A 15,865-nucleotide genomic window follows, 5' to 3' on the forward strand; every position below is an offset into this window, starting at 1 on the left:
TTCAGCGCACAAAAAAATGAGCTATTGAAACCAGAACTTTCTGCGGAGACGCTGTTTCGGACAACTAGGATCTGTTTGGGACAACTAGGAGTGCATATAAGGGCTCAGCGTGCACGGACTTTTAGCAATTTGTTTGGACTGAGCTGGGAGAAAAACGGGCAGCCTCATTTTGCTGTCGTTTTGAAAAACAGCAACTAAGAGGACGCATAACTCTATTGTATCTAAGCATTGATATTTTATTATCTGTAACAAAGGAAAATGACTCAGTTCAACAAAGGGCCAGCCTACGGGTTATCTGCAGAAGTGAAAAGCAAGGTAAGAGGAGGAAAAAAGAAATGTATACTTTAAGAAATTGACTGAATTCTCGGAGTTGATTAATAGAACTTTCTTTTTTGGGGGTAAATCTGGTTTCCGAGTGTTAGAGCATAATTGTGATTTAGCGACCCTATCGGTCCCTCTGTTAGTCCAGTGTAACACTTAAAAAGCTCAATTTCATACAATTGTAAGGTTTCTTTTAGAGATTCGTGCGAGTAGTTATACACACCCTTCATATAAGTCTGTGTTGCTTTTTAAAAGGTAGAACAATGCAATAGTTAACCTGTCCTTTTTTTAAAAAAAATCTATTGAGAATGTTATTTCGACTATTGGAAAAACAGCTACGGTCTCTCTTTGATGACCCCCTTTGACTTTCCGAGACGATGAAATTCAGATATAGTACCAGTTATGTATCTTAATACAGTTTAGAATGAGTATCGTGTAAAAAGTGTTTTGACTTTATGAATACGGTTTGGAGCTCATGTTCCGAAGGTTCCACTTTTTGGTTTTTAAAAGTGAATAATTTCTATCCTTTGTTATTTTTGACTCGAGTAATTATTAACACGGTTGTGTTATTTTTTTTTGTCGTTGCAAAAATACAGTAATAAAACGAAGACCACTTGGTTGAAAAGGTTGCTCAACAAAATACTAGTCGGTATCTTTATTGTTTAATGACGGGACTATTTACCCTGAGGTCTATTCGTTTATAGATGGTCTATCCAGTTTCTGGTTACTGTTTCAACAAAAATCACATTCATCAGAGCCTGCAATCTGTTTTATTTTGTGTGTGTAAATCAAACGCTTTGGTAAACATCGGCATTCTTGATGCGCAGCTCATGAATGTACGCAGGAGAGCCACAGGAACCCATTGTTCAGCGCTGGTTTGGTATGCGGCATAGTAGGAGCCATATGAATGAAATCCGCTGCCGAATTCATTGTTCGGGATCTATTAGCTGTTTGGGAGGAGCTGGGACACTTAGAATCCACGTACTCCGTTACAATATTATGGGGGCAAAAAAACCTTTATATTGTTACCTAAATTAATAGGGAAACGCAGATCTAAAGATATGCCTATGAGCTGTTTAATTGCGAGTTTATTTATACCGTAATTAGGTGTTGGAAGAAAAAGCGCACGAAACTGAATTTAGCTTTGGTTCTACCGTTTTGTAACCTTGAGCAATTGTCCCGAAGTGCACTTTCCTGAAACGATTGATAGAGGGAGAAACGTGTGACGTTCACGTTTTCTTGATTTAACAGTAGGTAGTCAGGTTTTGTTGCGTTAAGCTTTAAATCGTGAGAGATGTTACGTCGTAACGGATTGCGAAAAGAAAATGTCTAACGGAGGAGGAGGGGGGTAGAATCCTGGTCAGGATTCCCAAAGCATTACATCACCATTTATCCATAGGAAGCCACCATTAAGCGAGATGTAGCGAGCAGAGATTTCAAGAGTAATTTGGCGATAAACCACAAGGGTTGGCACCATTTAATCTCCAGTATAGATAACTGCCGGATCTTCAGGTTGCTTCTTAAAACTTTGAAACTGTTCTGTAAAGTTGGTTTCTTTGAACTTTCAGGCAGCAAGATCTGAACTTCTTTCCTCTTTTGTCTTTTTTGCATTATTTAATCATTTTCATTGTTTTAAAAAGGAGTTGTGCACGCATTAGTCAAAATATACAGGACAAAATGCTTTAATTGGATAATTCATACTTTTTCTGATTGTACTATTCCAGGAATCTTTTACTTCAGGACATTGTTAGTAGCCTACAGGGATAGAAAAGCAAAAGTCTTTTGTTTTTGCTCATTTTCTTTACGTACCAAGATCAAATTGAGGTGAGTCGTTGTGAGCCATATTTGGATGTAAAAATAACAAACACCTTTCATACCCTCAGCAAAATAATTTGAAGATAATAAATAACGTGAAATCAGTCTTTTTGCTGGACAACGTTTAAATTAGCTGTTCTTTCCCCTTTTTAATGCAAGCATAAGTGCCATTTAAATGAAGTGCTTTTAAGGGTACATTCTGGGAATAGATGCCACATGTTACTATCCACCAAATTAAAGTAATCAGTAAGATAAGACGCTATTTCACAGCTAACGAGAAAAAAGTAAATGAGACTGATTTTACGATATGGAAAAGCAGCTGACAGTTCCTTCCAAATGTCAGAGATCCCTCAAACTTCCTCTTAGTGTTCATGCCCGCTGTATTCTTGGAAAAGTTTTTGTTTATGCATTGGGTTTTAATCACACGGTTATGACATGAAGTATATTTATCATTGGAATGCGGGGTGGGTGGAGTATATACTGTATATTACTGTTAATGTTGGGACTTTTTCTCAATCTATAGTAACTCCTTACAAATGGATCATTTGTCAGTTATACTTGGAGTGAAATGCTTGCCTTTTCTTTTAAAAAAAGTGCTTTAATTTCTAGTATTTTTACACCATTTGGAGCTTCATATAAGTGGTGGTTAAAATACTAGAATGAGAGTCAGTGTAAAGTCTTTACAAACATTAGAAAACGTGCAATGTTGAATGGGCTAAAAACGGTGCCACACAGGTTTGGTGTTACTTAATCTGAAGAATGGTCAGATTTGCTTAACTTCATTTTAATGGAACATCTTATCGAGTAAGGGAATATTAACCTGCCAAACATTCATAGTAAGGATTTGTTTAATATTGCTTGTTCGCTTTAAACAGTGATTGCTGGGGGGGGGAACCATCTGTTTAATGATTACAGCATTTTAAAACAGTTGCGTTTAAAGGTGCTATACTGTATGTAACAGTTGTACAAGGTTCTTGAATATATTGACCACAGAAAATATCGTGACTAAGCAGTACCCTGTAACCTAAAGATTTACCTTCTTGTCTATTTTCACTTCTATGTATTAAATAGTCCACTTGGACTTTGACCAGTGGCTTCTGTCTCTCATTGCCAAATGAACTTGTAGCTCTCCTTTTGTTGGATAATATTTATGGTTTCATATCGTAACCAGAATCTAAATTATGTTTTTCCCTGATAGAATATAATATAACTAAATTAGCAAGGTTCTTGTGCCGATTCTTTCTTGGCTTGTGGCAGAAGGAGTTTCTTTTCCCCCAAGTGAGAAGAGAAGAAATGGGCCATTTCATAAAAATAAGTTTGATCTGAAGTATTTTCCATTGCAGCTGCCAGCAGGGAGACAATACAGATGCCCTTTATTAAGAGGAATGCTTGGAGAGAATTTGCTGACTGACAGGCCAGGCTCCAGTGATTTGTTACAACTAATGGAAAATATAATGAAGCCTGTGTTCTAAAGAAGCTGAATGAACTGACAAAGATAACATAAGAAAGGTTTCAAACCCGATCAGGGTATTTGACCCCTCTAGGTCATTTGGTGGATAGTAGCGAGTTGATCCTAGGCTCTCACCCTGCCATTTTCTAAAAGAAATCTTGGCATTAGCTTCAACAACATGGCTTGGCAGGTTTAATTGTGTCCCAGGCCTTATCTTGTATTGATCTACTTCACATATGGTGTGAATGGTATTACTTCTGACTTTAACTGGATTTGTTTGGAGTTTTTTGGCGTGCAAATATTTTTTGAATCAAGACATCAATATTTGACATTGTTCCCCCTAAATAAAATGTGCAATAGTAAAGTTGAACGGTTAAGCAATGTTTAAAAACACTCAAGATCCTGTTATCTTGAGGGCTCACTTTGTGTGAAATTGGATGAAATTTTGGTTTACTGTAAGTCTTGGTGTTGTGCACAGTGGCTTGGTATGCATTTCCTTTTTGCATAACCTCCTGGCACACCATCAGGAGAAGTAACAGGATTTCTGCTACATTTGATTTACATTTTGATGAAATGACAAAATGACATCAAAATGTCCAATTCATTTAACAGGCCATACAGACTTTGTTCATTGACTTCATTCATGACTTGACTGCAGTCTTAAGTGGCCAAAGCACACACTTGGTGAAATAGCTTTAATTTTGCTTGTGAGGATTTTAATTTGACTCATAGGATAAAGAATATACTCTGTTCAGATGTTTTGTACTTATTTAGAAGTTAAAATTTTGATTTTGCTTCTTTTCTCTCCCAATTTAACAAGTAGTATTTGAGGCCTCTATACTATATGTAATCTTTAATACCAAAGCTGTGATCAGATGAGCAACAACCGTTGTGGATGTTCTTGACAAACATTTCCCCATATCTTGAGTACTTAATGAAATGAAATAATATTCATATAGGGTTATATGAATGGCTGCATTCTTTAATCCTTTAGTAAAAGCAACAAAGACTTTGTGATTTTTGAATTACGGTATTACCCCCAGCTATTTATGTTATGGTTCTACATATGGCACCTTTAATGACAAAGTGCTTTAAGGTACGTGTGACTTATGAACCAAGTCTCCATCTGGAATGACTGGTTTCAGGTTCTGGGAATCTGCAGACAAGTCTGTAGTGCCACTCTATAACGGAGTACTTCAGGTATTATAGACTTGCTGTACAAGAGCATCTTCTCTTAACTAACCAGATGCCTGCAATGTACAGTACACTTAGGGGCACATTTCTCTCATGGGCAGTAAAGTTCAATATAAAAAAAGAATTCCTAGGTAAGGTGTCTGTTTAAATGGTGTTTTATGTGGCGTAGGATCAATTCGGGTTTTTCCAGGGTATTTACAAACAAGTGGTGATACGTCTTGTGGATTAAAAGACTAATTATCTCCATTCCATGTGCAATGTATCCTGGTGCTGAACTGCAATGCCTTTGAGAGGGAGAACGGTTGTAACTAGGTTAAAGAAATTCAATATTTGTTAGTGCAATCAATATTTTTATGGTCTCTTAACATAGAGACACATGAAATTGGTGATAATCCAACCCACAAATCAAATATTTTGGAAAGTTCATTCCTGCTAGTGGTGATTAGCTGTAAAAAAAAGTCCCTGAGTTCATCTCTGACTAGTTTCTACTAGAGTAGCATTCTTATCTGCCCCTTTTTAATGCAGAAGGGGAACAAAATACAGCACAAGTTATACACTTGCAGATTTTTTTAATGACAGATGAGTGTGTGTGGTTGTCTGTGGGTTATCTTACAAAGACAGTTACAATTTGTGGCAAAAGACTTTAATGCAGCTGGGGTATGCAGTGATTTTTCTTCCAAGTCAAATTATCGCCCTCAAAGGAGGAAATCGATTGAAATGTTAGCTCAAGATCCTGAACTCAAAGCTTTGGTTTTATAGTAGTTTTGCATTTTTTTTCCATCTGCTATGAGGTTTAAATACTAAGCATGAGATCATAATGCTGGTCTCCACTTACACATGAAATTCCTAAAATACCAGTTAAATTAGACTGAGCATCTGACTGTTTTATCATTAAAGATTCCATGATACTCTGCATATTTCACTTTTTTTTTTTTACCTGTTCTGCTGCAACTTATGCAGCACCCACTTGGATGATCTTCTCCTACATATGAACACTTCAGAATTCTTTGACTTGAAAAGCACTATATAAATGCAAATAACAATGTGAGTACATTTATTCTTAATTTTGAAATTAATTTTCAATCTTTTTCAATACTCATTGTTGATGCATTGAAGTATCTTTGCAATCATAACCATATTGTTGAATGGGATTCTTTGGGATTTTTCAATAAAATTGTGATTTAGCGTATGGTCTCTTAATTTATTGCCCTTTTCTCATGTTCAGTTTAACTGCCTTCACTAACAGTCTTAATATGAATACGTGTTTACTTCTTGGGCAAGTTCTAGTTTTCCTGATATACAGTTGTCCTCTAATGTCTGATTGCTGCACAGTGAACTCTGGTATTTTCGTGTTTCCCATGTGGTTGCGAAGCCTTTACTCGGAAGGGGGCCAAGGAGCTGTGAATAGAGTCCCATTCAGGCATTTTCTTTTGAAGATGGTGGTGAGAAGAAATACTGCCCTGGTACTAGGTAATATTACAAGGCAGCAAAGTTGTTCAAAAAGGCTGCAGTGTATTCCTACATTCCTCTCGGGCCCTCTAGCATTCATTACTACTGATGGGATGGCTTTAGTATAGTCTGCTGACACACTTGAAGCAGGTCAGCCAAATGCTTCTCTGTATAAATTCAGTTAGGCAAATCTTCAACATTTCACCCTATGCCATCTTTTTAAAAAAAAAACGGATGGGGAAATAGTTCCCTGAAAATTATCATGGTTTATTAGTTAGCCATCCTAGAATGTTTTGATGACAAACTTTTAGTAACAATACATTTAAGAGGCTGAAAACGGCACTACTGCTCTTTGTGTTCCAGTTTAAAAAGTAGTATTTAAGAACATGGTGTCTTTAAAGATTTTATATACTGTACGTAGTTCCAGGAATCTCTTAATGCTACTATACTTGGATAAAAAAAATTCCGTTTTTTTTTTAATTCCTTAATAGTGAATACTTGTGAGCCTGGTATAGACCAACTATACATTGGCATAGTACAGTGCATAAATTGTCCCATGTTCTTCTCATCTGCTTGTTTATTCTAAACCCATTATCTGCTCAGTTAAGCATCTGTAATGGAGTTGAAGGTAAATTATTAATTAGCATTATACAGTATACCCAGCTGCTATTTGTTTGGTAGTTTGGGTCGTCCTTTATTTAACAAGGAGATATTTGACGTGAGATACTAAAGCTTTTGATGGGGGTTTATCATTTTAATCAAAACCTACAAGTTAAATAAATAAAGTTCTTTGAGACATCTCTGAACAAAGGAATGTCAATGATAGACCTATTGTACATCTCAGGGAAAGTCCAATTTTGCCCTTAAAAAATAAAAAAGAAAAGTTGTGGATTCTACATAATGGATGTATCTTATAAAATGTAGCCCTTTTCAGAATTTGGCTTAAAACCTGGAAAGTATTTGAAACAAGTTATTAAGTGTTAAGTGGTGATAAAAGGTAACAATCTTGAATGAAGTAATTGTGATCTAAATTTAGTAAAAGTGTAACGGAGAGCATATTTCAAAATGTTTTTATTTTAATGTAGAAAGGGAAACCTACAGTGTTTACATGCAAGTTAGTTTCAATTGATCAGTTTCATTATACAAAAGCTTCTGTAGCATTCTCTCCAAGCTCTTTCTCCAGATGTTTGTTCAGTTGTGCGCAGTCAGCAGGAAATACTTGGGGGGGGGGGGGGGGTGTCTGGGGTTTAATTCCTGTGGGATGAAGCCATAGCTTTCCAGATTTTTCCTCCGAAGCCGAGTTTGCCAATTCTATCGAACAGGGACAGAAACTCAGTTTTTGTTCTGGGCTGCTTTCCTAAAGTCTGTGTTCATGAATAAAACCATTTATCTGCACAGTAATTAGTTCAATTTCTCTTGTGCAAAAGGAGTTATTGAAGTGATTACACTTTCACGAAGGACCACTAGTGATTTTTATACATGTTTTGAAACTTTGTAGTCATGGAGAAAGACCTAGTAGGACTGGAAAAAACAATCACATTTGAAATAGTCTGATGTTATTTTCCAAGAATGAGGTAAAGGCCAGTACAATAAAGCCTCAACACAGTTTTGCCCTTTTTAAGGATTGGCTGTCATTTAAGCAGTGTGCTGAAATTCACTTTAGCAAGTATAAAGAGGAAATTGTTCATTGTCAGCTGTCATTCACATAGCACGTCTAAAATGTGCGGGAGTACATAACTGCAGGCTTATTGTATGGTTTAAAGGTTAACCTTTTTAAAACCTAGTTCAATGGCTCAGAACAGAAACAGAATATATAGCTTACTTTAAAAGTAGTTTACATTGCAGGTTTTGTTGATTTTAAATGGCTTTGGTTTAGTCTTTCTTTAAAGTATGCTAGTTCCAGTATGAATTGCAATAAAAAAACTTTCCCTTGTGTACAGCTATTGTATCCATATGACGACAAATGTTTGACACATGTTAAGTCTTATTGGTTTCTGCCCCACCCCTAACCCCACTAATCCTTGTAAATTGGAAGGTGTGAAGTTCCCATTCCATGGCAGTAATCCTTAAAAGGGAACTGCCATGCTAATTTTGTATTTCGGGGTTAGAATCAGCTTTGAGTGCTTTCGAAACCACAATGAAAGTAACATTGGTGTACATCACAGAATACTTTAAATTTCCAGGTGTGTGCAGTGCCATGTTCAGTAATTTGGAACAAAGCGACCCAAACTTCCGGTGAGGTGAATGGCCCTATGACATGATATTCACAAGCCTGCTTGTTTACTCCTTTAGTCCAGTAGAAATATTACTCTTGACTTTGAGCTTTTGCCAACAAATACAACTTGTTAACTCTCTATATACAGATCACATTGGAACATTTGTGGTGAAATGTCTGCTGCACAACATCGTACTTGCAGTGACTGCTAAACTTCATGTGGCAGTTCACGTAAACTCATTCTTGGCCGTGGCAAGCCTGGGGGTTTTACAACAACAAGGAGACTATACAGTACTTCTGCAAAGTTCATGATTGTGCTTAATTTGGAATTTGTGAAATTTTGTGATCCTGTCAACTTTTTAGCAAGATTTAACAAACAGTCTGAGAAATTGGGACTGCATTTCCCCTTTAAAGTTAATACTGAGAGAATGCTTGTTAAAGCTGCCTGAATTGTCATATTGGTTCAAGACATAATGGGGAATTCATGTAAATGACAAAAGGTAGGCTGTTCTGCACAAGTTAAGACATTTCACTGGGGATTGAGAGGTGGTGTCTAATGTGCACCACCCAGCACATACCTTGATTTGTTTATGATAACATTGGTGTTGGTTACCAAAGGCTGTTTGTCTCGTTTGTTTTTTTTAGAATATATTTTAGATTCTTTGGTAGTTGCTCGAGCTGAACCCTGCCATAATGTATCCTGGAAGGGTGATAGTGTATTAACACCAGACAGTGAAATTAATCTTTTAGTGCAAATGCTTGTAACAGCTGATATATTCAGTATATACTTCCTTAATGAACTAATTCCTAAGCTATTATTCCATTGATTTAAAATAACAGCAACTAAAGTTGGCAGCTGGATATTGGAGGGAAATTGAAGAGACCTAAAACTCTACATTTAGGGTTAATTTAGATCCTAAATCAAATTTCTTCTCATGCTGTTGTCTTCCTCTTGCATGAAAAATGAGTTATTGCCTTGTGGCTAAAGGGCTTTAGTGAAATTGGTCATTGTTATACTGGTGTTGTAGTATGGTGATAAGCTGACTTGAAGGACTAGCTAGCTCTGTTTTGCTGGAAAATTTTAACTTTTTCCAAAAGTTAAGAATTACTATGTAGCTGTCTTCCAAGGGTCATTTTTAGTGGTTCCAGAGTGACCATGTGTTTCTTTTTATGATGCATGGAGTTCACTGTCCAGTAAATCCTTTCTCGAAGAAACATTTTAATGCAATTTCCTGTATCTCGGCAGCATTTGGATTTGTTCCAGGATAAATATGTGGGATATAAGGAGGCTTTTTTTCTTAGTGAGATCCTCTACAGTGTCTGGACTCTTGTGGTCTCAACTAAATTGATTCCAACAATTTACCATAAACCTGACCCAAGTTTGAGTACATTTCTTACTATCCACATTTGAGAATTGACAATTGCAACCAGGTGGCTTTGAAAAGAAGTGAGTAGTATCTTGATGGTTACTTGATTGTCTTCATATTTTGCTCTGAGTGGTCTCTTATTTCAAAATCCTTGCACGACTGCAAGTGTTTATTTGTGCTATAACTATGCAACTATGGAGGATTCATACAGTAGTGTCCGTTGTCACATTGTCTTCTTTCTATGAAATGTGTTCAGAAAAGGGTAACACTTAATACAAGGGCCCATTTATGAAGTTTTTTGCAGTAAACACTCTAACATCAAAGAATGTAATTAGTCCTGGATCTACTTTTTTTCCGGTTATAATATGCCCTAAATTGGCCTTTACATCTTTGTCCTATGTTTAGGCATTGTTTTTGACGGGGCTTGCAAAGTATTTTAAAAAATGAGTTGACCTTTTTTCCCCCTGTGTTGAGATGCTAGTTTATTGTCCTGAACGAAAGTATTTGTGTCTAGTTCCACAGGTGCTCTTGAATGTGTGACTCTAATATAGTGGTGGGAATAAATTCGTCACCTGTGCTGACATGTTAGGATGACCACCACTGTTTTCCAGTAGTCATTTATCTTGCCCAGTTTCTCCTCTTGATAAGCTGATGGCTATATACTTCTCCTTTAGGATGATCTTGTATAGCAATTTATTTATAGGAAGGTACCCTCTTTGTTTAGCACTTGCCTGGGTAAACCATGGCAGCTATTACGTTTCAGGAGAGCTGCTATGTAGCAAATCAGAAATTGCTCCGCTAATTGAATTAAGTTAGAACTTTAAGGAGGTCTAGTGTGGAATTTATCCAGCACACTGGGGTTGACACCCCTGCTCTTACAAAGAGTGTTATGGAGTATTTAATGCCAGACAAGTTAGGACCTTGGTTAAACACCTCATCTAAAGTACAACATAGCGATATTTGTGATATTGGTTTTGTCAGTTCTGGCCCAGAGGGTAGAGAGCCACTTATTGTCTACCAACACCACTTAAAGCAGCGACCTTATTTTTCTTGGCAGTCTCCCATCCTGGTGCTAACCAGGCCAGACTTTAGTTCTCAGAAGGGCAGTATCTGAGATGAGATTAAATTTCTAGTCTGATCTTGGATTTTACTTTTATTTATTTTTTTTCCCAATAAGACAAAATAGTGACCCACATTTTATTACCCTGTAAAAGCCCTAGTTCCTTTGAGAGGGAAACAAGATAAATGCTGGGAGTTTCGCCTATCTATGTGCCAATGATCTTTAACCAGGAGGTGGGTAAAAGACAACTTCCTGAGTCCTGAAGGTTTATTTCCAATTTTAACCCTTTGGCTCATTGAGCTATGCAAAGACCTCTGTAGGATGCAGTAAGGATTTGGCATTTCATTTAAATGAATAAAAGGCATATGCAAGGGAATCCCTGTGATCTGTGAAGTATACAAATCCTGTGGTAAAACGGCTAATTCTTTTTAGATAATGCTCTTTTGGAGAACCGCATTGAAATCGACAAGTATGATGGTGTACTGATGGTTACATTTCTTACTCAAAATGAGCTTCTCTAAAAAAGGCAAGCAGTAGAGTCTAATTGGATGTTAAAACTGCCCAATTCTTGGGAAATATAATTTATTTCATGTTGATCAGATGTGGTTTTTGGTCCCTTACAAATGTCATTTAATCACCTTTTCAGTTGAAGCTGGTAAAAAAACAATCTTCAGCATAAATATTCTAAAACTCTTCAAGATGGAGAAGAGCTATGTCTGAATCAAGTTTGTTAGGAATTGATGTACTGTAGCATGGTTCAGAACATTTTGATATTTTAATTTTAACTACAGGAAGAAAGTGAAGTCATGTTAAGGCTTTTGTACAGTAGGTCTTCTATGACTGTGTATGTAAGTAATTGGTCTCGTTCTTTGTAGGAATCCACAACTACTAACTTGCTTCAAGAATTCGACTCATGTGGATATTTTTATGCAGTATACATATGACTGCATAATATTCAGTAACTTTAAAATTCAAAACCCTATTCATAAACAAGTCACCAAAAGAATTGTCAGAATTAGCAGTCAAATTCTGAAAGGATTAGTTGACGTTTTCAAGCACTTAGTTGTAATTAACATCTTAACTCTGAACTCGCTTCTCAAAGATCTGCTGTAATGCTGTCTTCCCAGATCGCACAAAAATATGATTCCCAGAAGGAGGAGGAACTGCGGTACTGGATCGAGGATGTCACTGGCATGCCTATTGGAGACAATTTCCAAAAGGGTCTCAAAGATGGTGTGATCCTATGCGAGTAAGTGTGGGGGGAAATGTTTTTTTTTTTTTGCTTTTAAGTTGACTTTTTTTTACTACTTTAGTTGTAAGACCTAAGCATAATATTGAAGTTTTCTCTGGGAAGTAACTTTTTACCGTTCAGACTTTGTTGGGCCGAGTCACTTGTCAACTAAGAAAGGGGTTCCTTGATGACCTCGCAGGTATGTAGAAAACTCTATGAAGAATGCTACTCCTTCAGTGATTGGTGACTCTCCTGTTAGGCACCGTGGCTCTTGCAAGTGATAGCTGATGAAGGGTGTCAGTAGGTCTTGTTTCTTGTGCTGTACAGGGGTTGTATCTCTAAATCTGAGATAAACTGTAGTTATTCTTGCATATTGGTTGGGTAGGAAGTTAATGGGCTATTGGAAGTCTAAAGAGTATATTAAAAATGTATATACTCTTGTATAAGAGTAACTATCTGATATCCATTTCAGTAACTTTATTTTGATTGCCTCATTTGATATTCTTTCTGACAGGCATTTTTGTCTGGGCTAATGTCCTATGGTTTCAACAGCTTTTAATTTCTGCTGTGTTTTTGGCCTGCAGGTTTAAATCCTCTTCAAATCCTTTCTATACTTCCTCTGCACTTTTGTCTGGTGAGGGCCCTTTCCAGAAGGCTAATGCAGAATGGTCTTCCTTAAGTTTCCTTTCCTGTTTCTTCCATGTCTTGCCTTTTGATCAAATTTTTAATACTGCATGTAATCCTTCATGTTGCAGTGACTAATTCTTCATTTTATGGTATTGTATGTGGAGAAGGTTTTGCAGTCTGTCCTTTGGAAAAAAGTGTTTGACAGTGAATTTTAGACTTATTTCATTACATGTATGAACTAGCCATTAGTGTAATATAATGTTCATGGAAATTCTATATTGTTTGTCAACTAGTAATGTTTTGCATTTTTAGATTAATTAACAAAATTCAGCCTGGCTCTGTGAAAAAAATCAACCATTCCAAACTCAACTGGCACAAGGTAAGAAACATTTCCTTCTACCCCATCTTCCACAATGTGCACTTTTAGGGCTAGTAGTTAACTGAGTATTTTTACATTCAAGTACATGAAATTAGGCTCATTTGCTGTGTTGCATATTGCAGTACTTAACTGTAAAGCAAAACCTCTTGCATTTACTGTAGTTGCAAGTTGGCTAATGGGCAAATGGAAATTAAAAATTATATAAGCAGTGTAAAATTGATTTTGATTTTAAGTTACTTTTTTATTCTGCTTACCAAGTATACTGTTATTTTTTTCCAGAAACACTTCATACAAAGTGTCTATGGTTTCAAGTGACTTTGGCTATTTTTTGGTATACATTCTAAAACAATTAGGTGCTATTTATGATTGTTTCCTTTAAATTAAATGTTCTGTTTTATCCTTAGCTGGAGAATCTTGGCAATTTCATCAAAGCGATTTTAACTTATGGGTTGAAGCCCAATGACATCTTTGAAGCAAATGATCTCTTTGAAAATGGCAACATGACGCAAGTTCAGACCACGCTGCTAGCCTTGGCCAGTATGGTACGTACTGCAGGCTTGAGGAAAAGGCTGGAAAATCACATCTTCTCTTGTCTTTGTGCATGCTGAAGGGTTTGGGAGTGATATCTTATGTACTCCTACCAAGGTGGAGAAGTACTTAAACTGTTTACAGATCGATTTAAATTACATTGTTCTGTTGATTTAATCTCTTTACAGGCTAAAACCAAAGGTATTGGCTCAAAGGTTGACATTGGTGTGAAATATGCAGACAAGCAAACAAGACAGTTTGATGAAGAGAAGTTGAAAGCTGGCCAATGTGTTATTGGGCTTCAGGTAAGAGTTCCTTACACAAAGGACCAAAGGAAATACCAGTTTTGGAAATAAGTCTTCTTCACTATTCAGTAAACAATGCTATTATTTGGTAGTACTGTGGATTTTGGCCGTCTAATGGAGTGCAGAATCGCATTTGAAGAACACTGCTATGCATTAATTGGAAGCTGCATCACTACTGTAGATACATTCTTATGAAGACAGCTAGTGTAGGACCTTGTTTTTGATTTTTTTTTTGTTCTTCTTGACTGGCAGATGGGAACTAACAAATGTGCTAGCCAGGCTGGCATGACTGCGTACGGAACCAGGAGACATCTTTATGACCCAAAGACGCAGGCAGACAGGCCATATGACCAGACAACCATCAGCTTGCAAATGGGAACCAACAAAGGAGCCAGCCAGGTACCATGATAACTAATGTGCAGAAGCCCTGTATTAACTGTATTTGTACTGTAAAGCCTTCTATTTTGTACAAAATAGAATCTTAATGTCTGATTATTAGTACTGTAACAGTTTTTGTACAACAAATTGTAGTTATGGGGTGGGGGGGGGGGTGCCTTTTTTTTAATTAAAGCTGGTTTGAGAGTTTAAACTGTGTGTTGCGTCCTCAGGCTGGTATGGCAGCTCCAGGAACCAGAAGAGACATCTTTGATCAAAAGGTGGCACAACAGCCAGTGGACTGCTCCACCATTTCCCTACAGATGGGCACCAACAAAGTGGCCTCTCAGAAGGGCATGAGCGTCTATGGGCTGGGACGGCAGGTGTACGATCCCAAGTACTGTGCTTCTCCCACAGAGCCAGTGATACACACCAATGGCAGTCAAGGAACAGGAACAAATGGCTCTGAGATCAGTGACAGTGACTACCAAGCAGAATACCCAGAGGAGTATCAAGGCAACTACAATGATGAATACCATGGGCACTACAACGATCAAGGCATAGATTATTAGGAAGTGTACTCAATAGTAAAATCAGTATTAAACCAGTATATTTTATGAACAAAGCAAGCTTTTTGCTATTTTTGCTAGTCTTCCTTTATTTGTGATGCCTAAGACAAAAATATTGCCTTATCTGCGTTTCTTTTTCTCCCAATTTGACATCAGTATTTTTATTTTTTAAGTCATTTGTGCTTATCTATAGAGCCGTAACAATGCTGAGTGTTGATTCTAAAATAACACAACCATTCTGTTTTTTATCTTTTGAAATATGGAGTACTGTGAAATAACTTCCTTTTCTTCCTCTTCACTAATGACAGCTATGCAGCATCAGTTTTATATACTACCACCATCAATATTGTTGAAATTGTTCTTGGATTCATATAATTCAAATGTAAAATGCAGTGTACTTGTCACTTTGTTCACTTCCCTAAAAACAAAACATTTTAGGTTTTAAATCTGGATTTAAAGGAGTTAAATCTGTGGCTTGAGGGCCAATGAAGAAAATTATGTATTGAAATTAGGTCCTTTGCTCTTTCCTTGGTTTGATTTGAAGTCACTGGAAATAGTTTTTAAATTGTGAAGTTTATTTTAAAGTTATTAGACATGACCAAACTTTTAAAATAGTGCTTTATTGTATTGCATTGTTATGTTGTGTGCCATAAATAACCAATTTAGAAAACCCCAAACCCTTGTATTTATTGCCGTGTCTCAGTATAAACTGTTCTGTGTATGGTTCTTTTTTTTATAAATAAATTGTTATAAATAGTCTTTAATTCCTTGGTCATGTGTTTTCTTTTGGTGTTGGAGGGGGGATATGATTGGTTCTAGCTTTTTAGACTGCAAATTCAGAAACCAAAAGTATAGAACATTATTCATTTTTTTTTTAATTCCTTTTGAGTACTTAAATGCAGTTGACTTAAGACAGGGGGTCAGCATATAAAATACCCATCTTTCTAACATCGAACAGTACAAGCTGGGATCGACATTGT

General features: G+C 36.7%; 1 protein-coding gene across 1 annotated transcript; it reads left to right on the forward strand.

Moving 5' to 3' along the window:
- cnn3a (calponin 3, acidic a) lies at positions 1-15,649 on the forward strand. The gene is made up of 7 exons (XM_088598335.1): positions 1-315; positions 11,999-12,120; positions 13,042-13,108; positions 13,513-13,650; positions 13,825-13,941; positions 14,194-14,340; positions 14,550-15,649. The coding sequence occupies exons 1-7, from the start codon at positions 259-261 to the stop codon at positions 14,886-14,888; spliced, it is 987 nt and encodes a 328-aa protein (XP_088454461.1). The 5' UTR covers positions 1-258; the 3' UTR covers positions 14,889-15,649.
- Positions 15,650-15,865: the final 216 nt, after the last annotated feature.

Source organism: Lepisosteus platostomus, chromosome 11 (genome assembly GCF_059453375.1).
Source record: "Lepisosteus platostomus isolate fLepPlt1 chromosome 11, fLepPlt1.hap1, whole genome shotgun sequence".
Classification (NCBI taxonomy): domain Eukaryota; kingdom Metazoa; phylum Chordata; class Actinopteri; order Semionotiformes; family Lepisosteidae; genus Lepisosteus; species Lepisosteus platostomus.

Bases quoted from the DNA above. Each gene is read 5' to 3' on its own strand.
- cnn3a (XM_088598335.1), top strand. From the start codon at position 259: ATGACTCAGTTCAACAAAGGGCCAGCCTACGGGTTATCTGCAGAAGTG. The intron at 316-11,998 runs GTAAGAGGAGGA...CTGTCTTCCCAG, and splicing joins CTGCAGAAGTGAAAAGCAAG to ATCGCACAAAAATATGATTC. The intron at 14,341-14,549 runs GTACCATGATAA...TTGCGTCCTCAG, and splicing joins CCAACAAAGGAGCCAGCCAG to GCTGGTATGGCAGCTCCAGG.